We start from the raw sequence: 24181 nt of genomic DNA, 5'->3' as shown, positions 1-24181 counted from the left end.
GTCGTGGTTGTGTTCGAGGCAGTTCACCTGCGAATGCTTCAAAAATTGGACAGAACACGAAATGGGGTTTGTGAAATATCTGTCCTTAACAGATACGGCTGTCCCGTCAGTGTACACCGTTGGCACCTCACAAATTTTGAGGGTAAGTGAAACTAGCTAGCAAGCTCGTCAGAAGCGGTTTTCGTCGCTAGCTGTGTTATCTGCCAGCTATATATTTAGACATAGTTTTAGGCTATTGTTCTAAGCATTGCACCCTATTTAAAACCTTGCCAAAACGCAGTAATTAAACACTGGTTAATGTAATAAAGGTTGCAGCAGTAATAGCAAATAACATTTAGTTTTGAAAAATTAGCATTACCATTGGGAAACATCGAGATGCTCTTGAGGGTGAACTTGTTCCTGAGCCTCCACGTCCAGGTCATCGTTAGTACTCTCAGCAGGTAATGGCTCAAACATATAAGGCCTGATTCCCACGATAAAATGATCCTCTATGTGCTCCTGGTCCTCGTCCTCCTCCGTCTGCTGCAAACAAACTTCTTCCCCATCGAAAGCAATTGCTGGCAGTGTGTCAGGCGGCGAGTAGTCTTCCACAACTGATTGTAAACTTGCGTTCAGATCTGCCTCCATTTCTGTATGGAATGCCTAATTTTCTAAATCCAATCAATTCCCAGTGGATAAAATCAAGCCCCGCCCTCTATTTTTTCTCATTCAATATACTGTTTTGCTTGGAAATACATCACGATACTGAAGAAAAGTCGGTCCCAACTTCCGTTACATACAGACTTTGAAAAAACATTGGTACAGTCAGAGTTGTGATACTCATGGGTTCAAATCTGGCCCATTTCATGTCCCAATTCTCTACTCCTGTGGTTTTATGTTATCTCCCCACTGTTTCACTGTAAAAAAAAAAAAAAAAAAAAAAAACAACGGCAAAAAGCCAAAAAATGTTAAAGGGTTAGTTCACTCAAAAATGCATATTCTGTCAACATTTATTCAACCTTGTAAATGTTGTTCCAAACTCGTATTACTTTCTTTCTTCTATGGAACATATTTTAAACAATGTTAACATTGCTATTTTTTTGCCAACAGTGACACTGAACCCTAACTCTAACCCTAATCTTAACCTAACCAAACCTAACCTAACCTAACCTAACCTAATCTAATCTAATCTAATCTAATCTAATCTAATCTAATCTAATCTAAGATAATCTAATCAGTCCCTAATATTTTGCCTAAAATCTTTTGTGTTCCATGAAAGAGTTTGAAACAACATGAAGGTGTGTAAATGATGACAGAATTTTAGTTTTTAGGGTGATCTATCCCTTCTCCCAGTGGCCGAAGCTGGAGGTTTTCTTGAGGTGAAATGCTACAGAGTGGTGCCAAAAGTGAGTTAAAATTATGTAATACAGTCAACAAGATTGCATATTTTATTAGCCCTACTCCTTAACCCATACCCTAAACCTAACCGTCAGTGGAGTAAAAATGTAATTTTAGAGCGAAAATGCAACCTCCGAATCGCGCTCAACATTGTTTATGTGAACACTATTACTTCCTGGTTTCCACAGGAAAACAATTTGGAAACAATCATTATTTTTGGTTTCCTGACTCTAGAGGTGCAGAAATTACACACTTCAACTTTGAAAGTTGTAGTATTTTGGTTTATTAATATAGGTCCAGTGTTCTCGCTGTATGGTGCAGTATTTTTGGATTATGAGCTCTGGCTTCTGTACAACAGGTGAGATGGAGGAAGGTCAACTCCTAAAACTGACTGCCCGAACAAACAAACCCCTCCCCACGGGTCTCGTATGGGAGAGCTATTTGTGGAAGGACTGCCATTAGGATGAACATCCCTCCTGGTCATCATTCCCTCTCTCTGTCTATCTCCCACTCTCTCTAATGTCCTGTGGACGGTAAGCACAGCTGCTCCGATGGCTGAGGTTAACTCAGGGCTCAAGGCAGGTCCATGCACTCAGGCCAGTTTCTTAGTAGTTTCAAGTCAGGAGCATGTTTAAACACTCACATGAACAACACATTTTTAAGATGGTACTGAGAGGTTTGGTCACATCTGGCAGCTTTAGTTTGGACTTGAACTTGCATCCCTTGCAGCCATGCAGAGAAAGGACAGAAAATATTTACGACAGAAATGTTGTGGAAATTCACATCAAAACTGAGTTTAGGGTAATGCAAGCTGAGATAAAGTGCAGACCAGGCACTGTTGTGGCGGGAACACATAAAAACAGTGGGTAAAAATCTGCCATACTGGATAATCTGTGAATGAACACTAAATAAAATGCTAAAGCCACAGGGAATGTTGCCTGTGGGGAACTGTGGCCCTATAAAGCCACCCTAACCTTAGCATACATTAATTCCTCATTAGCATAAATTAACTCCATGACTGCGTGCTTTACGTGCCGCTGGGTATAGAAGCTGGCCTCTCTCTCTCCATACAAACAAACATAGGAGTGATATAGAAGTACACACATGGTGTGTCATAGGAGTAGCCTTGTTGTTTTTGCAATTAAACTAATCTCCAGAAACATTTGCAATTATCAGTAAACGAATGCTGAGAGGCCTGTGGTGATTTAACAGATAATTACACCCTAACTAAATAACCTTCAGACAGAGAGATATAGAGATGTTTCGTTGGAAGACAGGGAGGGATGGAGTGATAGATGGATAGACGCAGGGCATGTAACCCTGCTGGGAACTCCTTCAGAGTCTAGACTCCATCTATTGACACCATGCTGCCATTAAACGAGTGACAGGTCATCCCTTCATTCCCTCACTGAGAAGAGAAAGGCTTAATTTAACATTAAGGCTGTTTGCTTGAGGTGTTATTTCGTACGAGGACAGAAAAGGACAGTGAAATAGTACTCATATCCTTCATGCACTTGGAAACAAACAAGTTTAATAACCTTATTCATCAGGCAAGAAGAAAAAAAAAAAGAAAAAAGAGCAGCAACATGGCTGGGTGGATATCAGCAGAGAGAAACATACAGTACTATAAAATACTGGTGCCAAGACACCAGACTATCATTTTGAGAGCATCTGATCAGCGAAGGCAGCTATGTGGGAGAAAATCTTTAGGTTTGAAGTAGAGCTGTCAAAGTTAACGTTAATGAAATCGATTAATTTAAAAAGCTTAACATGTTCATTTTTCTTATTCGTGATTAACGCATTTACCGTTAATACAGCATAAACCAATATAAACACTTGTCGGAGTAGGGTGGAACATTTGCAAACTTTGTCTGCTTATGGTCATTACACTGATGCACACACCATAAACACACACACAACAGCCATCTCAGTGATCAAATGATGGGGAAAGGACCACTTAATGCTATTTGTTGTACAAAACAAGCCAGTTGTGACAGAAATCAAGTACATTGCAGCCTCTGTAATGCACAATTTAATTACCAAAGGAGCACATCAAGTCTTAACTATCACGAAAATGCAGAACGAGACATTGTTTGGAAGTGCTTTTCATGTGGAGTTCAAAGTGGTGCTTGACGCTGGTGTTGATGCCCTGACACGAATCATGAATGCGGCTTCATGATTGCTGTAGCAAAGCGGATAGCCACAGTCTGCGGGCTGATTATTATTGTGGAAGATGAGAATTTAAGAGATTTAATATGAATTGCAATGAATATGCAACCTATGTGGGGACTAGTTTTTTCAATTTGTCAACCTCCCACTTAGACTTTGGAAAACATTTAATGTTACTTGAATTGGTGCTGTTTTAGTACATTTCTGTCTTTATACTGTGGAAGGCTGAAGGCTGTTGTTTGGAAAGTGTTAATAAAGTATTATTGTTAATTATTGTTTGTTTTCTTTCCTAAGAGGGAAATAAGTGCATTTTGACAGGAAAAGAAGTACATATTGAGTAAAAACTCTGCACAAATCTATGATTAATTGCAATTAACTATGAAAAATGTTGGGATTAATCGTGATTAAAAATTTTAATCGACTGACAGCACTATTTTGAAGTATACAAATTAGATTTAGGATTTTCTGCTAAGGATTTTCTTTTATTCCAAAGCTGGAAAAGGAACATCAATGCCCCGACTCAATGACTTAATGAAAAAGTAACCGAAATGGTACTACCATTCATCCTTTTCTGTTGGACTTTCATCCACTGAGGCACTTCTGAATTGCACAGTTTTTCCAGTTTGCTTTGTCCTGGGCTACACTCATCAGTTCCTGGAGTATAACTCCTTTGTTGCCATAGTTCTCTTTGATATTGTCTGTATATTTCTTTTTGGGCTTCCTTTGAGATCTTGTACCTTGATCATATCCTGTCATTAATATCTTAGCACAACGCTCGTCTTACATCCTCATCATTTGCCATTTTGCTATTGTTTGCATGACATCTTCCTCAAGGCCTACCTTCTTACATATGTCTTCATTAAGAACATGTTTCTCTGCCTGGATGAAGGATCATCACCTGCAACTCAAACTAGCGAAAATGGAGCTCCTCGTCTTTCCAGCCAACCATGCTGTTGAGCACAACATCTCCGTCCAGCTGGGCTCATCTACAATAACACCTTCCAAAATGGTCAGAAATCTGGGGGTAACCATTGATACCCAACTCAACTTCACAGATCACATCTCAAAGACAACACAGTCATGTAGATTTGCACTCTATAACATCAGGAAAATTAGACCCTTCCTCTCAAAACATGCCACACAACTCCTTGTTCATTCACTTCCTGTAATGCTCTCATTGCAGGCCTTCCAGTACGTGCAATTAGGCCTCTGTAAATGATCCAGAATACAGCAGCACATCTGGTTTTCAATGAACTGAAGAGAGCGCATGTGACACCACTCCTTTTCTCTCTGCACTGGCTGCCGGTTGCTGCACATATCAAGTTCAAAGCTCTGATGCTGGCATATAGAACAGTCACTGGGTCTGCTCCAGCATACCTAAAATCATTCCTGCAGAGCTACTTTCCAACCAGGGTTGGCTAATGAGTGGCGCCTTGTCGTACCAACACAAAGAGGCACCAAATCACTTTCCCGGACTTTCGGCTTCACTGTACATCGTTGGTGGAATGACCTTCCCAACTCCATCCGTGAAGCAGACTCACTCTCTGTCTTCAAAAAATGGCTAAAGACACATGTTTTCCATGAGCACTTGACCATATATATATATATATATATATATATATATCTTCTTAAGATGAATCGCTTATGATGTTATTATTCCTCGTTTGTAAGTTGCTTTGAATAAAAGCATCACCCAAATGAATAAATGTAAATGCAAATGTGTTCTTCCCATCTTATGCCAAGCATCCACCTGTAACATTTAATTTCAAATGCTCTTAGTTTGCATCTGTCAGTTTCAATACTACCATGTTTTTTTAAACCATGTATTTTTGGAGATGGCATTCTTTGAAGTACTATGTAAATAACATGTACATGAATATGGTAATCAGTCTGCACCATGGTAAATATCAGAGTACTTTGGTATTATCATCTGATACCATCACTATACCATGGTACCACCACAGTACTTTATTTTGAAGAGTACTGACATCTCCAGTCGCATTATTCTACCCACAAACCCCCTTTAAATTCTTTAAAACTACCTCCAGGACAAACCATTACTTTGTCTCTTTTTAAAGCACAACATGGAAAAGGATGTGATATAATTTAACATGAGCTTCACTAAGAGGTAAACACCGATGGCCCACTTCTCAAATTGCTTAGCACCATTCATAGGAGAAAATGTCCCTCAGTCCCACTAACCTGAACTTTCTGAGCCCGACGCTTGTCAGCTCTCTGGTTCTGATGGTAAATGCGGCTGAAGTTGGAAACAATAACAGGAACAGGCAGAGCAATGACCAGCACCCCACTTAGAGAACAGATGGAGCCAAAGATCTTCCCTGCTATGGTCTTAGGGACCATATCTCCATACCTGCAGAGAAAGAGCAAGAAATAGAGAGACATTTGTCACTGAAAAATGTTCGCTCATGTTTCACAACTCAGTAGCAATAATAAAACCAGGCACATACACGATGTCCCACCTACACAAATTTAGCTCCACATAACAATTACATTCCATCTGGTGTTATTATTACATTTAGAATAATGAATAATCACAAACTCTTACTAAAAATATTCTTATGGTTTTACTGCAAATTGGCACTTCCTCATGACACTCTAACAGTGCTGTTTAATGAAACAAAGCAGGAAGGTGAGTGCGATAGTGACGTTAGGGGTGCCAGACTTTAAATGCAAATTATAATTGAAGCAGAAGGTGATCATGAGTGGGATGACACATTTATTTATATATCTGTTTGTTTAAAAAGCCATTTGTCTGGAAAGAAGTTTGATTGGAAAGTCTTTTTCTTAGAAATCTGTCTGTTTGGAAAGTATTTATTTAGAAAGCCGATTGTTTTTAAAGTCTTCTATTTGTTAAGCATTTGTTCGCAAATGATTAACAAAAAAGAAAAGCGTTTTGTAGAAGATTTGTCTACAAATCCATTTGTTTACAAACTAAGTCTTTGTCCAGAGAGCTGAGTATAGCTGGGTATTTGGTCCTAAAATACACATCAGAAGTGGCCCAGTATTATCACCTTTTAAAAGACAGCTAAACTCTTAAGAAGCAGGAGAAAAATCCAGCAGGGTAAGAAAAAATAAGTAATTTAAGAACTTTTAAAGGTTTAAAATACAATTCTATAATTATTTAAACAAATTAAATATGAAAATACAATCAATCTTCCTTTGCCTGTGTAACGGGTTGCCATCTAAATTCAGGTGGTGTGGAATGAAAATACTTTCTAAGAATGCGGCTGACCAAATATCTACTCAAACAGATTGGATGGTTCAAGACATTAGTTTTAAAAGCTATAGACTAAAGTAACTGGATGCTGATAGAACGCAGCCACAGAACATAAGAGAAAATGAAACAGAAGCACCAGGTTGAACAGACATAACAGAGGCTAAACATTAACTTCAGATAGTAAATACACATACTGTTTATGCATGTTTTATGTGACAATGCATGCATATGTACAGATGTTCAGAACTAATACAGTTTCTCTGTTGAGCTAATCCAAGTCCATCCATGTGAATGCCAGAGAGGATTTAATTAATGAATATTCCCATTCCTTTAAATTCCATTAAATTTGTTTTGTGCAAGAGAGGCACAATTCAATCAAATACATTCAGAAAATAGGCAGCCAGGAGAGGATTTGTAAAGAGCAGTGGTGATTTCTCAGGGCCAGCAAAGCCTTCTCTGCTGGCCTAACATGCCAAATAAATAAATATTCTCATTCTCAATCAGCTTTTTGCCGATTTATTTTTAATCGCTTCCCACTCTTAATTAATCCTCAAATAAACAGAGAAAAACGAAAAGTTTATCCAGTCAGAATTTATTCCTTGATGCTTACAAGCAAAGTGTGACAACTGTTTCACAAATCACATGCTCAAAGCAGCGTGTGAGTCTGAGCTCCACCCCCTCAGGCCTTCAGAATTTCCACAGAATCCCTCAACAGTGCAAATGAGTGAGCAACTAAAGTCCAATCAGATTGATTTATTTGTTCTTGGTGGGTGTGATCTTTAGGATATGTCCCAGTCGAGGCCTTCTAGCTGGCCTTGAGTGACGCAATCACGCTTTAAGTGATGTACGTAATTTGAAAGCGAAGAGCGCGAGATCCTGCTGATGAGTCGGCTGTCATCACTGCTGGTATTGCCGTTGAGAAAGAGATCCTTATGGATTTACAAACACGAGATGTTCTGCATGACCGTGCAATTGCTTAATTTATTAAACAGGAAAGGAGGGCTGATTTTCACTTCAAGCAAATTGGTAAGTGCTTTTTGCATTGTTATAGCAACATCAGGAGTTTTCTAAGTGTAAATTAGGCTGCTTAGCATTCAGTGTCGGATCAAGTTTTGAAAAGTATTGCTGTGTTCCATTCAACTCGGCAAGTTGGATTTTACAACTACCTACTAAGAAAAGTGCAATGGAATACATCTTTAAATCAGAATTACAACTTGTAGGCTCGTGCAGAAATGGTGGGGCATGATGTCACACAAACATGTCAACACTCAGGGAGATATACAAAGTTAGTGCTAAACATTCACTTTATTAAGTAATATCGATAAATGTGTTCGTTTCCACATGATATTAAAGCTTGTTTAACAAACGCCTGCAGAAACAGGTGTATATAACATGGTAAATTATAATCTCTTTTGATAATCGTACACCTGAAGCACAAATGCTAGCGCTGCAGCATTGTTTATCAGTTGGGTTGCTAGGAGACATCTCTAATGAAAGTCAAACCCCTGCTAAGCGAACGGGAGCGTTGCAATTTTGTTTCATTAAATGTCATCTTCCGAATATCGTGGAATGGAATGCATTTATTGTCGGAGATATCAAGTAGGAATATCCCACATCCAACATGAATGGAACGCAGCATAACTGTGTACCCTGACGAAACGAAATTTATTGCAAGTAACATTTAAATCGCAAATATTATTAGATAGATTTTTCCAGGTATTATAGACCTCCTAGATGGATTTTCATTCCAGACATTTTTGAATGTCTGTTCGGGAGACGTTCATTTCAATTAGGCTTGATTGAGCATTAAGTGTCGTTTCAAGTTCTGGCTTTCGTGCATGGACGTGTTTTTAAAATGTCAATTGGTATTATTATTTAGCTGCGACCTAATGTATGATGCCCAAAGGCATAAGGTGTCTTATTCATTGTGAAACTGTGTTTTCTTAATAGCATTAATCACACTGAAGGCCTAGACTTAAAATGCATGGCCCGCCACTGGTAAAGAGACACTAAAGTCAGAATTTAAATGACTCATTAGGAGTAAATACTGTTTTGGGTCGTTATAGCAAGGTTCTAATGTACATAGCAAAACATATTCACATAAAAAACATCTGACATCCAAACAGGTTAATTACTGTAGGGTGATGAGGGATTCTTCCAATAACACAAGGAGAAAGAATGCATTTTTTGCTTATTCACAAATCTGTGTAGGAGATAATATTTGTCTTAATTTTGGAGGCTCGTTTAACACTTTTTGCAACTCATTTTAAAAGTTGATTAGAGTGGCATTCTAAGAGGGCTGGATTGTGTCCTTGTGGGAATATTTCAGAGCGTGTTTATATAACCTAAACTAATTTACACTAAGTATATGCACCATAATACTCAATACAATCTGGGACACAAGCAAGTAGATGGCACACACAAAAAGACACAACTGAACACCCTGTAGGATGGAGGGCTTAGCAGTACTGACTGCACAAACTACAGGGCAAACAAAAGCTCCCTCTGGACTGAGCTCAGGATTATGGCTTACTTCTACTGTATGTGTATTAAGGAGTAAATTCTACATTCTCAGTTTTATCTTACTTTGATCTATGAAGACAAGTACTGTATGTGTGTCTGTGTTTAGTACGTTTGCAAATTATTAAGATGTTTATTTTGGTCTGACTAACATGAACAACCTGCAACGAACCTGCTTAGAAGAAGAATCACTGAACAACAACAACAGCTGTCATTGCTTGAAAAGGAATCTGTAGCAAACATTCAAATCCTGGGATTGGATACTTAATCAGAGTGACTGTTTGCACTAGATGTAAATAGCACCTGCCCACACAGCTTGGCTATTTGCACTCCAATAGTTTGGTCAAAACAGAAACTGAAGACAAACTGTGCCCTTAGTGTCGCTGCAGTGATGTGGGGTGTAATGATGGTGTGGATGTGCTTTTTCGTGCGGACGGCTTGGGTTTGATTCTGCTTTTTGTTCCACGTTTTCCCATCCTGTTTCCTGTATATAGTACTCCTGTATTCAATAGAAATTGAATATAAAGTAAAATAATAATAGAAAGGATTGATTCGGGTAAAATTAACCATAGTTTTACTATAGTAATATTGAAGTAACCATGGTAATACTATGGTTACTGTAGTAAAACCATGGTTAATTTTTGTAAGGGGAGGAAACAGGGTTAGATTTAGGGGTAGGGTGTCTGTGGGACACTCTGCAGTGATTCTCCTGTACTGGATGTTAGGACTTAAATAGGAGTGCAAATAGTATGTGCCACTATTTGCACTGTGGTGCAAATACAATCTATTTCAACTTTTCGAAGAGTTTATGATTCAGTAAAATGGAAAACAATGGTTGAAGGTCTGAATACTTATGCAAGGCTCTGTGTGCGTGCATGTATGTTTGAAACTGCTCTTTGATGTGAACAATAGATGTATAAGTTCATGCAGCTAATAAGTGTGTTTGTATGGACCATTCAGTGCAGATCGCTCCTAAAATGGCTTGCAAAATCAGTCTCCCTTAATGCACACACACACACACACACGCGCGCGCACACACACAGTGTAAGATATATTGGTGTTTGTAATTAAGGGTTTAACCTTCATTCAGTCTGTAGCATTTAAAAAGGATTTTGATTTTAAGATCAAAATTATTCACAGTATGCAGAATATCAGCTCACACAAAGAAACAATAACTCACAATAAACAATAAAACACTCACAAAACAAAGGGCATGCAATCTCATTTCATTGTTTGGTTTTCTCCCTCTGATCATGAACCTAGAGATTTCATCCATCAGTTTTATTTATTCCACACCTTCTGTACACAACAAGCGATAGCGAGAACAAACAGACCCAAGAGCAGAGGAAACGTTCAAAGGATTTATTAACAACAAATAAGAGCAGTCACTGGACTGTGGAATGTCGAAGATCCTGGCACTGGCTGCAGCAGCGTGAAGTGATCTCCAATAGCGTATGCGCCGTGGCCACGCATGGGGCAATCCATGAAGAGTGTGTTCGTAGAATGAGTGTGTGCATTGTGGAAGTCAGGAACAGACTCGTAGAATCCTCCGTTGAAGCTTAGTAAGGTGCAGAACAACGCCCAGCTGAGATGGGCGATCTTACTCCCGACATGCGGGCAGAGACGAGGTATCCTCCATGTAAGACCAGCTGACACGCAGCAAAACTGGAAGGCAACCACACACTCAACACACGGCAACCAACAGATACATGAGACAGGACCAACTAGGCAGAGAGAGTGAGGTTAGTACTCAACATCAAACAACAAATTTAACAAAGAAACTGAGAACACGATGGGCTAAAGAAGGGAGTGAATTTGGGGAGAAAAGGTGTTGCTCGGCACGCTAATCAGTGGCATGATCAGCGCTCCCCGGGAACAAACAGTGTTCCCATTGAAACGCCGATCATGCATGCTGGCCATGCCTGGGAGACATAAGAAAGAGAAAATGACAAAACATACAAAACAAACCGACAAACTCACCGGAGCCATGACACCATATCGGCTTTGAATCTGACTTGAAGCAGAATATTAAAGGACAAATGAGTGTTGGTTGTTTGTACTGTCAGCCCAAGGCATCCTCATGCTAGGTAGAGCCAGACATTTATTTGGAGACATCACTGAAGTTTTCTTTCATTTAGAGCTGAGGAATGTGCATGTACATCCAATGCATCTGTGGCGAAGTATTGTTCTGTGAATGGCAAGTTTTTGTGGTAAATCCAAAGAGACAAACTTTAATACTTAATTTAACACAGTGACGTCTTCGAGTTGTTACCTAGTTACGGTGGTAAACAGCTGCCGCTTCTACTCATTGATGATGTAATCAGACCGCGGTTGGACCCAAATAATATGATGTGAACAGAGACCAGTGCGGACAGCGGGAGGGGGAGGAAACAAACTCAGGTTCGGTCCAAGCAATAGAACCAAGTGTGAAAGCACCCTCAGATAGTTTAAAGGAATAGTTCACCCAAAAATGAAAATAGCTTACTGTCATAATTTTCTCACCATGTTCATTCATTTGTGAACTTGTGTTGTTTTTAGTGCTAAAGTTCTTGCATGAACACGTGAGCCAATATGAACAGCTTGACATAGCCCTCTTGAATGTGGAACGGACGTCAATATCTTTCCTGAAAAATGACTCAATTTCTGTTCTTTTGGAGACTTGGAGTGTGACACACAGGTCACATGGACTGCTTTTATCATAATTTTGAGTCCTTTCTGAAGCTTTAAAGTGAGGCATTATCCACTGCCATTGTATTGAACACAATAACAAGATGGTGCCACGGATGGCTGCTTCAGTGTGGAGCTCTCTTCTGATTCTGATTGAAAAGACAGAGGGAGGACCTTCATTAAAACATTTCCTTTTGTGTTCTGCAAAAGAAAGAAAGTCATAAATCACTGGTTTGAAATTAGTAAATTATGACATAATTTTCATTTTAGCGTGGATTATTACTTTAAGATGCAGGAATCAGCTTGAACTCAATTGAACACCCTAGGTGAATTAGAGAATACATTGTCTTAAAGAGCCCATATTATGCTAATTTACAGGTTCATGATTTTATTTTGGGGGTCTACTAGAATAGGTTTACATGCTTTAATGTTCAAAAAACACATAATTTTTCTCATACTGTACATTTCTGCTAAACCTATTTTCATCCTCTGGCTCAAATGCTCTTATTTAGGTCCTGTAACTCTTTAAAGCCCCCCTTTCCAAAAAGCTCAGTCTGCTCTGATTGGTCAGCTGGCCTAGTCTGTTGTGATTGGTCAACCATGTAGAGCGTGTATCGGAAATGTAACGCCCCTTACCATAACTGAGTTTCAGGCTTCCATAACAGCTGTAAACACTATAAAATCTATGGTAACAATTAGTGCCCGACCGATATATCGGTATCGGCGTATATTTTACCGATATGGAAACTTTTTTTCAGAACATATAATGCAAAAAAAAAACAATGCTTTAGAATTGGTGTCAAAGCGTAGTTTGTCCAGCAGAGCGTGCTCCGACTCCATTGTTTACAGAGCTGAGCTGACGGTGGTTCTGCAGACAGAGCGGAGTTCAGCGGTGTCATCACGGTAAGTTGTTAACTAGTTTGTTAAATACATACTGGAAACTTAATAAACAATGACCCCATCATATTCCCTTTTCAATATACCTAATATAACGTTAACCTTGTCCCTGACAACCATGTCACTCATGTCTGTTTGCTGTTATCCAGCTATAGTTTGTCAGTGCAGTCAGTAATGTAACAGATTGGAAGGTAAACATCAGAGCATCTTTTTGCAGCTCAGCAGACAAGCGGTGGTGGATTTTGTCTGTTGAGTGTTGATTTCATGCTATGTTGTTACTTAGTTGGTGAGACACAATGCTGGAAAGTAAAATAAACAACGTCCATCTTTTACTCTCCGTGACAACGAGCTTACAGCTAACTAGCTAATCACGCAGCTACTTTCATTTTTGTCAGCTGAGTGGAAGCTAATGAGTAAACATGTATTCACCAAACTGTTTTGTAAAGGATTCACAGTTTGGTACCCCCTTCAACCGAACAATTCCAGTCGTTGCATTTATAAAATTTAATATTTAAAAGTCTGGTTTTCCACAGTTGAAAGTTTCCCCTGAACTTGTATAGCAGAATACGGTGTAACACCACTGCTTATCTGTTTATCTCTTGCCTCGATAGTATTAATATAGTCAGCATTTGACTGACACTAAACAGTAATCATGATGTTTATTTAGCTATTTATTTTATTTGAATTTATTCTTTATTTAAATGGTCAGCATTTGACTGATACTAAACATACAGTACTGATATTTAGCTATTTATTTTATTTATTCTTTATTTTAATGGTCAGCATTTGACTGATACTAAACATACAGTACTGATGTTTATTTAGCTATTTATTTTATTTATTCTTTATTTTAATGGTCGGCATTTGACTGATACTAAACATACAGTACTGATGTTTATTTAGCTATTTATTGTATTTTTATTTATTCTTTATTTAAATGGTCAGCAACTGACTGATACTGAACAAACAGTACTAATGTTTATTAAGTACTGATTCAACATTTCTAGAATTTGTTGACAGTGTATAATAATAATGTCAAATATTCTTTGATAAAAATATTTGTTTAAGAAAGCAGCCTTCTGAGTACCTTTGCATAGTCATATCGGTGCAAAATCAGTGAAAAATCCACATAGAAAAGGACTGTTTTCATTCCATTTATTGGCCACCATATCGGTAACCGGTGAATTTTCCCTCTCTAAAATCGGTATCGTCTCAAAAATCCCATATCGGTTGGGCTCTAGTAACAATGACGTTGGTTGTTGCCGTACCAGTTTGAGTCCGAGACCTATAATGAAAGTTTGGAAGAACAAGCTGATTGACCCGAACCACCTTCGCAAGCATGACTTGAGCAGGACGTTTCACAGTGGTAAGTTTGAATTTTGTAGCTTTCTTACAAGTACACTGTTGATTATTGTGAACCTAACAAAGCTTCATGTAAGCCACATGGTGCATCTTAGTTAGTCATCTTTTGCTGGAATGGGTGTAGCTGAACTTTTTTAGTCATAGCTATGAATGGAGAACAGAGGCTTACTCACAGTTGGACATTACTGGGGGTATTAGAGAGTTAGTGAGCAAGTTAGCCATGGACTACTGTGGATAGCGACCGTAACATTACAGCTTGTAATTATATAATTATATAAGACTCTTGAGATCGACTATTTTGTTACACAGTTTTAGGTAAAACCATCCCACAGCTGAATAGTACACCCTTAACAAAACAATAATGTTACATAGCAAGTTAGCCAAGCACTAGCGTGGATTGCAGACGTAAAATGACCGTTTCCACACTTGATCACTATTCATGATAGTAAGACAGACAAACAATCTGCATAATTCTACACAATTGTAGGTAAAAGTGAGCCCGCAGCTGATTAGCAAAACTCAACACAATAACATTAGCTAGCAGGTTAGCAGAGGCCTAAAGCTGTGCACTGGGTGTACACTGTAGCCACAACACAAAACTCCACATTTGAACTCTTGGTAGCAGATAAATCCACAAATAATCAAGCATACTTACAGGCTGTGATCCTGAAGTGCCAGATTGTCCCAACAAAGTGGGAACTGCACCATCTTTCAGGAGTAACCATTTTGAAAATCCGGCATTGGTTGTGGTTGTACTGCTAAATAATTAAAATACATTTGAACCACTGATTCTTCAATTCGTCTGCCTTTGGAAGTGCAAACAAAGAGGTTTTGCTTCTGCAGTTAAGAAAACAGCATCTTCTCGACATGGCGACAACACTAACCCAACTCATCCTGGCGGGCGGGCCAAAGTAGCCCTTAGGCGGGTATTATGCAAATGTGTTACATAGTGACGTAGATACTTTACAGAAGAAATGGCTGGACTACAATCCAGCCGTTTCTTGTTGTTCTTGAGCAATTTTGTCTGTGGGAGAGAATAACTCCCTTTTGTGTGGACTTTGTGCTTTGTAACTTTGCAGACTGTTTACATGCACAGACAGCTATATTACAAACTAAAGGAAAGGAAAAATCCCAAAAAGCATAATAGGGCCTCTTTAATAACAGGAAAAACAGCATCCACATCATTAATGATTTTGGACTAAAAGATGGCTATCATCATACAGCACAAAAATTAGATAGATAGATAGAGAGAGAGAGAGAGAGAGAGAGAGAGAGAGAGAGAGAGAGAGAGAGAGAGAGAGAGAGTGAGAGAGAGAGAGAGAGGCAGAAGGAGGAGGTAGAGCAGAAATACATATAGTATATGATGCTGAGTGCTTATACATGTGGAGAATGGGTCAAACCTTTTATTTCTACAGATTTGTTCCATGACCCAGTGAAACAGTATGAACTTGGGCAGCAAAGCAAGGGAGGAATCAGAGGACTGTGGAATAAATCTGATGTGGAATTCACTACCTCTAAGTTCTACAACACCGCTGCTCCCAAGATCTTGTTCAGCTGTCATAAAAAGGAGTATTTGAATGTCACATAGCATTGGGTTCTCTTTAACACGCATAGTCACATTCACTCTCTTTCATGCTTGAAGACTGATGTGACTGCTTTCATTTTCATTGCCACTTCACTGGCATGGTAATAAGCAGAAGGATGTCGTTAGCATGGGGAGCGTGTCATTAGCCTTTTAGAGCTGCGGGCCGCAGCCTTGAAGTTAGCACTCGGTACATTACAGCCCCACTACTGTTACACAACACACACTCCCAAACCCAAACTATCATCCCACTCACATCACCAACTCTGCCTCTCTCTCATCCTCCTTAATCCTTTTTTTCCAGCTTCTCACCACCTCGTGCTTTCAGATTCAGCTCCCACGGAGTCGGTGTGACCCGCATGGAGCCATCATTTTCTCCAACATTCACAAACCCTGTGATGTCTGAAACAACAATTCAACAGAAGATTAACTCCATTCATACACTAGCAAATCTGTTGCTATATGAGCACAGAAGGATTCCACTGAAAACACTGGAAAAAGCCTGGAATATATGCCTCCAATCACCTCCACATAAACATCATCTGTTTTGTGAGGAACTGGAGCAGCTGCAGGGCTTCAAATGCATTATGGAGTTTTAGAGCAACTAATCTCAGTCTCAATCTGCATTCCCATGGAGTGCCCACATTCCGTTCACTGACCATCTAATGCATACTGCACACAATAACAAAACTGGCAAGCACTGTCCAAAAAATGGCAGTTCCAAATTGATAGGGTGGCTTCTATGCCATTTCTGGTCCACCTGGAAACAAAGTTGTTTACAAGGTACCAGGTTGATACAATTAGCGCTTTAGCTAATCAGTAGGGCTGCACCATATGGAGAAAAAATTTGATATGCTGTTTGAAAATGCGATATGCGATATGATAATCCTATGATGACATCATCGGCGCGTGTGGAACATCGGAACCCCCATTGCCTACATAACCTGAACATTATTGGGAATAAAAAAGTACCATCTATCCTAGAGATGTACAGTTTTACCATAAGCTATGTAGAAGAAATTAAAATTAATCTTCAGTTATTTATTTTTTGTTATTTTTTGAAAAAAGTTAATTTCACCATATTGTGGGATATCCTAAAAGAATCTGTGTTGTAAAATATTGTATTTTATTTATACACTGTAATTCATGTTCATTCATGGTGGGACTTATATTTTGAAAAAGATGTCCAGAAGCTTTGCCGTAGACATTCGCTTTTAGCTTTGGTTGAATGTGCTTGTTGTCAGTCCGTGCTGAACTTGAGACAGATAGGAATGATTTCACAGGACAATCCATTAACTGAAAACCATTCTTTGATATATCCAGACAAACCAAATCTGCCAATAAACAAGACAAGTTTGAGTCTGTATACTGGCATCCTGTCTCATTATTATCTGCACCCACACAATGCAGAGTGAAAGCACAGGACGTCACCGGTTACAGCGTCATATGCACAAATTGTGACATGCTCCATCATTTGAGTCAGTGCCTATGCACTCTGCACGCACACACACACACCAAGTGACAATCCTGCACCCAATTCTCTGCTATCTTTGTCACCTTGAACGTTACTGTATTAAAATCATTCTATTATTGCAAGCCCATGCGATATGCATATTGCAATATCTACATTTGCGATATATCGATAAATTCGGTATATATTCGATATATATTAATTGTTTTTTTAACAAAGTTACTTTTTTTTTTCTAATCTGTATTTTTGGTCAAGGCAAAAGCGTTTATATTAACCCTGGATGGTGTAATAATGTGACTGTACGGAAGAGGATTTACCGGACATTGAGTTGCTCTCAGTATCGGTGAGACCCTTTTATTTGCCCCATGAATTTCCACAGGTGTTCCTTACGGTGGTGTACATTCATCCTAAAGCAAATGCTAAAATTGCAAATGAAATTTTTTCTTCAATGCTACAGAGACTACAGTCTACTTCAGCTGATGCTCCGTGTTTTTTCTCGGAGATTTTAAACACAGTGACTGTAAAAGAGCATTGAGCCACTTTGATCAGTACATCACTTGTTATACTTGTGGGAGAAAACTCGATCTCTGTTATGGTTCTATCAGAGGAGTCTGTTGTGGACTCTCTGTTGGGCTCCTCTGACCACAATATGTATTTGCTTCCAGATTTTCCAAAGTTGGCCAGGTTAGAGAAAGATGTTCAATTAAAGATATTCAAAGTTTAGGTTGAGGCACTTAGTAGCAAGTTAACATGATATCCACAAGTATAACTTTATTCCACTTTGTAAAAAAATAATCAGTACTTATTACATTTGTAGCCTAATCTCATGAAAATGTAGTGGCTGTGGTGAATTTTTGCAAAATTACATTATATGATCCCTTTAAATCAAAATAAATACATCCCGACAGTTACGAGGTGAAATATTACACTGAGTGGCGCTAAAAGCAAGTAAAATTTTAATCGCAAACAGATGAGGTTATGCTTTTTCAAGTTTTAAATCAACAAAACCAAATGGAGTTAATTAACAGAGGTTCGGGAGGAGCATGTTAATTTAAATCTGACAAATCACAGCCCAGGAGCAAGAGTATATAAGCCGCTGCTTACCTGCTTCCTGTGACAACTCTCCTGACATGAGAATCTTTCCAGCATTCGGCCCTGCCCATTTCCCCACGCACTGACCCAGGCAGACGGATCATAAAATCCAACATCCCTGCAAAGCATTCAGCTCCACCAGAACAGCTCTTCCATCCAAACAATCTCATTATTCAACAGGAGCTTTTTGCTTTTAGCAGTATTGACGGCTACCACGTTAAGCGTCATTTATATATATATATATATATATATATATATATATATATATATATATATATATATATATATATATATATACAACAGTTAGTTCCGGTCCTCGAATCTGATTGGACAAGAGGTGTTCCATGAGCACTGATGGTCTCACACCATTAGCACTCGGACGCTTCACTGTGTATCACTCCGCTTGTGTTCGTGCTAAACTAAAGTGTAAGAGCAGTGCATATGTGTTAAGAGCTACTGTTTGTGTCTTTTTGCATTTTTTTTTTTACATTACATATGTTAGCCAGCAGGTGGTGGCAAAAGATAATTTTTATGTGTAATATGAGCCAGTTAGGTGACGTGAAGTTAATCCATGTCAGTCAGTGTTTACATACAACTGTGCTCCATGATCGCTCGTATTACTACTACACTAAAGCTTGAAAATAGCTTTAAACCGCTTTACACGAACAACTTCAGCATTAAGGCTCATCACAGCTGAGAGAGACAACAGACTGATTAATTACAGAACTCAAGGTGCTTACCTCTTACTGGAGTTTCCACATTGGAGAGGAACTACTATTTAAAATGGCGGAGAAGATTGCGGTTTCTATAGTGAAAGACTCTTGCGCACCGGCTACCGCGAATAGGGAGAAATACCCCGGCTTGGATGGCTATTTTCCACTGAGAAAGCTGATCTTCGGAAAACTGACAGCATCTCTGCTTGGATGTGGCAACAGGCGATCGCACACGCTCGCTCTCTCTCTCTCTCTCTCTCTCTCTCTCTCTCTCTCTCTCTCACACAAACACACACACACACACACACACACACACACACATCCATCCTTGTTTATCCAATAACGTAAAGAAAGAATTATTATACAAAATAAAGAAAATAAAGAACAGGTATCCCTGTTCGCATACCGTGAGCCCACCCACTTCTACGTTGAGTGGTGGTCTCTCGTTCGAATTGCAGCGTAGCCCTCTCGACCAGCAATCGTACAAGAATGCACCTTCAAACAAATGCTTAAAGCACTCCCTCTATACAGATTTTTGGGGGGAAGAACAATTCAGAAGCATCCGCCAAGCCAATTTACCAAATAGAATTGTTGCTGGCTTGCTGTCCTAAATACTTTCTGCCATAGTCATGGTACTGTTCTTTCATATTAATGCCTTTTTGGGGGTAATCAGGACTCGAGTTGAGTCTTGAGCTCCGGCTCGGAGCTCCGGCTCCAGTATATGGACAGCGAGCCAAATACGTTTACTGCTTCAACACAAGATTACATTAACATACGAACTACTGAAATGGAGTTAATTAACAGAGGTTTGGGAGGAGCATATTAATTTAACCCTCCTGACATCCCACCTCCACCCCATCTCCACCAATTCTTTAGATTCATTATCTAAATAAGTAAAGTCCGGGGGGGGGGTAATAAGGAGTCGAGTCTCGAGCTCCGAGCCCTCCAGTATACAGACAGCAAGCCAAATACGTTTACTACTTCAACACAAGATTACATTAACATACGAACTACTGAACCTCCCTACCATAAACCTCAAACCTAATCGATAAGTGTCATAAAAAGCAAATGAGACATGAAAAATGCCATTTCTGAAGCAACCAGAAATTTTGTGGTTCTTTTATGACACTGTCGGCTCATGTGTTGATGCGTGTGGTCTTCAAGACTACTTTGCATTGCAAGTGCAACGCTAGTAGTTAGTTATGTAATGCAAACATTAAAATTTATGGCATTACAATTTATACTCTATAGTAAAAGTGTTGAGATAGAATTGTGTGAAGAACAGGGCAAAAAGTAAGTGTTTATTAACTGTTAATCTTTATTTATGAAACAACTAGCCATGTAAAAATTTTGCGCAAATGTAGGTAAAGGTCATTCGCTTTATGTCAGTCAGACAGCCCCTTCCTGTCTAAGTGGGCCATTCTTGGCCAAAATAAACTGCGATGTGGACCGAAAGTCAAAAGTCTGGTTATGTGAGACTTTTGAGCAACAGTCTGTAGTTTGGGCACAGACCTAATAGAATCTGTATGAAACTCTGGCTAGAGGATCCAAAACGTAGCTCACAAAAACCTGTACAAACACATGCCACCTGCTCAGATGTAGGAAAGTGTCAGTTTCTGGGGTGATTGGCTTCATTTCAAACCTACATGTACACACAAATACACACATACACTCTACCATTTGGCATAGTTTCAGCCACAAACATTCCTAAAGGATTCATCAGCTCATCTGAATTCAACCGCCTGCTTAAGTTTTGAAGTTTGTAAGTAGGTTGCTGAGGAAACTAGGCCACTCCTCCTCCACCACCACACTTCAGACATGATTTTTCTTCCTTGTCTGTCCTCATCTGAGGACATCTACCACCCCTGTTCTTATTCATCCCATTACACAAATACACACTTAAACACTCGCAATCTGCTCCACATGTGACATCCTGGAAGGTGATAAACTTGTGCAATACAGGATGTCTCTAAATTTTTCAGAACATTTCATCTCCCTCTGAAAATAAGATTGTTACACCTGTACACAATTGAATGCTATAGTGAAAGACTCTTGCGGTTTGCAACTAAATACATCTTCCAGACAGAGGTTGCTCTACAAATAATCATTATTCGTCACTTTGACAGACTGGGTTTTACATTTTCCATCATGCACTATTTTTTATCAGTCAGTTAAATATTGTAACACTTGATATTTTGAGACACTAGCCCCTTTCACACATACAGCCTTTTCCAGAAAATGTACTGAAATTTTCAGGTTAGAGGACATGTGAGAACATGACCCTTTTGAAAATACTGGTAAATTTTAATGAGAAGTTGAATAATTTTCTATACATTTCCATATTGATGGTATCTCTGAACAGAGCATAAGATTACCGGTTTCAGTTCTTACGTGGTCAGGATGTGCTGATGTATGAAAGTTGTGATGGAGATGACAAATTTACTTCGCTCCGAAACACCGGTGAATTGGAAGTAAGAAAAATGTCAACAAATTGGTCAGATAGTGAAATTAGAGTGTTTCTCTTCATCCGAGTGGGTGAAGAAATTTTCCAGTAGCTTTGAGCAGGGGTCGAGAACCTATGGCTCGCGTGCCACAAGTGGCTCTTTGTTAAAAATCAAGTGCATCGGCTGGTGTCACCATTAACCAACCCACGATCGTTTAAAACTTTCTAGAGATAATTTTCCTGTAGAAAGTGTGGGTGCAATTGCAAAGTTTGAAGTCAGTGACACTGTTTTGATTTCCTTTCTCCTGAATTTGCCATACAGCCTACTCCTGGTGAACAAGGTTTGAAATTAACACCCGCCAAATGTGGATTTTTCATGCGGAGTATTTTGCTGATGTACCAGCCACTGTGGAAGGTGACTTGTAAGACTTCTCGGAGTGGTATGACAAGAAATTAAACACAAAGATTCGCATTTGACAAAACGTGTGATTATATTTTGAAGAACAGACGAAAGAAAAGCCGCCGATGCGCATCTGATTTAATATATGTGCGCAGTGAGCTCTGCTGTTCACGAGTGCAATGAAAGCGCTTCTCCAAGACGCACATGCATAGAGTTCTGGTCCTTATTTGCCAATAACTATTGATCTTAGCGGTTAAGAGCATTTTCTACGAGCAATTTTACAAATGTTTTTTTTAATTTTTTATGTGCGCCCAGGGTGTGAAATAGCAACCGCCACCCGCAAAATGTGACATGGCTCAATCCAGTTCATAAGCTCCTCATCCAAATGCAGGTAATTCATGCGCGAGTAATTTTGCTCATCTACCCGCAACAGGTGGGTGACCTGTAAGACGTCTCGGAGTGGCACAAGAATGTTGGAAGTCACAAAGACACATGTTTGAAGAAATTGTATTATATTTTATCATATCAGAACAGACAAAAGAAAAGCCGTCATTTCTAGTGTCGGATTCGCTGTTTGTTCAGAGGCGTGCAGCAGGTCCCTGTCTCGTGGAGCACGCGCATGTAAAGAGTTATCGCTCCTTTTTCTCTGTTTCATTTGTCTGAAAACCGTTTGCAAGAACAATGTCGTCTATGAGAATGCTGCAAATGATCTCCGATCATCTCAGGAGGTGTAATGAGTTTCGCTTTATTTCCATGGAGCAGTTTGCAGTTAACATGCATTGTGAACACAACACTGCAGGTTTAGTAACATATATATATATATACATACAGTATATATATATATATATATATATAGGGTTGGGGAGTAACGGAATACATGTAACAGGATTACGTATTTAAAATACAAAATATAAGTAACTGTATTCCACTACAGTTACAATTTAAATAATTGGTAATTAGAATACAGTTACATTCAAAAAGTATTTTGATTACAGAAGAGATTACTTTGCATTTTATTGTCATTTGTTTCATTAAATATTTAGTCCTTTCAGATGAAAAACATTTATACATATAAATGATGCGATCCAAAGTGCATTTGAACAGCGGTGAAACAATTTCTTATGATGTGTTACATTCATACGAGCAGACAGAGAAGTAAGTCTGAAGTAAGTTTGGAGCAGAAGAAATAGAAATAAACCTTGTGTAAATTGTCAGCTTTACGCTAAGCTAAAATGCTATTTCTAGCCATTTTACCTGCACGTTACCAGGCATGATCATATTTTTTTATCAAGAAAATTCACGTTGGATCATAATTTCTTTTTTTCTAGTAAGACCTTTGATATTAGGGCAAAAATCATATTCTTGATAATATTTTTTTTATTGTTTTCCTGTAAAAATATCTAAAAATCCTTTTAATCTTGTTTTAGAAACAACACTGCATAAGATATTTAGGTTTTTCAGAGAATGTATTTTTAACATGTATTTTTTCTTACTGTACTGGCAGAGTTTTTATAGTCAAAACAAGTGAAAAAATCTACCAGTGCTGAAGAAGTAATCCAAAGTATTTAGAATACGTTACTGACCTTGAGTAATCTAATGGAATACATTACAAATTACATTTTACAGCATGTATTCTGTAATCTGTAGTGAAATACATTTCAAAAGTAATCCTCCCAACCCCTCTCTCTCTCTCTCTCTCTCTCTATATATAATATTTTTAATTTATATAGTGCCTTTCCAGAGCTCAAGGACGCTTCACAATAAAGAACAGTAACATAACAAACATATAGACAGTCATATGGACAGTGGACAGTTGCTCAGTCCGGAACAGAAAGCAAATGCAGTTGCATATAGCAGATAACAGATCATACAAACAGTTAGACATTTCAATCCAGTACAAGTAAGCTTACAAATACAATGAGCAGTACATGATGCATATACACATTATAACTGATAATATTGAGAGATCAAATAGGTTTTGAGCTGAGTTTTGAAATCAGAGATGGAGGTAGTAGTTCGGAGTGCCAGGGGAATTGAGTTCCATATTTTAGGTGCCACAACAAAAAAAGACCTGCCACCCACTAACGAAAGACGGAATCTAGGAATAAGAAGAATATCGCACCCAGAAGATCGGAGTGAGCGAATAGGAATATAGGGAGAAAGTAAATCAGAAAGGTAAGAAGGAGCTAGACCGTGGAGTGACTTAAATGTAAGCAGTAGAATTTGTATGCAATATGGGATGCGACAGGT

At 38.8% G+C, this 24181-nt stretch overlaps 1 protein-coding gene across 4 annotated transcripts in view; it reads right to left on the bottom strand.

Annotated features, from left to right (window-relative positions):
* LOC127415299 (potassium voltage-gated channel subfamily D member 3-like) overlaps nt 1–24181 on the bottom strand; it is a 171411-nt gene that overhangs the window by 14597 nt on the left and 132633 nt on the right. For all 4 annotated transcript variants that reach the window (XM_051654001.1, XM_051654000.1, XM_051654002.1 and 1 more), the window contains exon 3: nt 5749–5917. In XM_051654001.1, coding sequence (XP_051509961.1) covers nt 5749–5917 — 169 coding nt within the window. The remainder of the gene's footprint in view (nt 1–5748; nt 5918–24181) is intronic.

The sequence above is a fragment of the Myxocyprinus asiaticus genome, chromosome 24 (genome assembly GCF_019703515.2).
Source record: "Myxocyprinus asiaticus isolate MX2 ecotype Aquarium Trade chromosome 24, UBuf_Myxa_2, whole genome shotgun sequence".
Classification (NCBI taxonomy): domain Eukaryota; kingdom Metazoa; phylum Chordata; class Actinopteri; order Cypriniformes; family Catostomidae; genus Myxocyprinus; species Myxocyprinus asiaticus.
The sequence above is the reverse complement of the archived record's forward strand: the minus strand, read 5'-3'. Positions and strand labels throughout refer to the sequence as shown.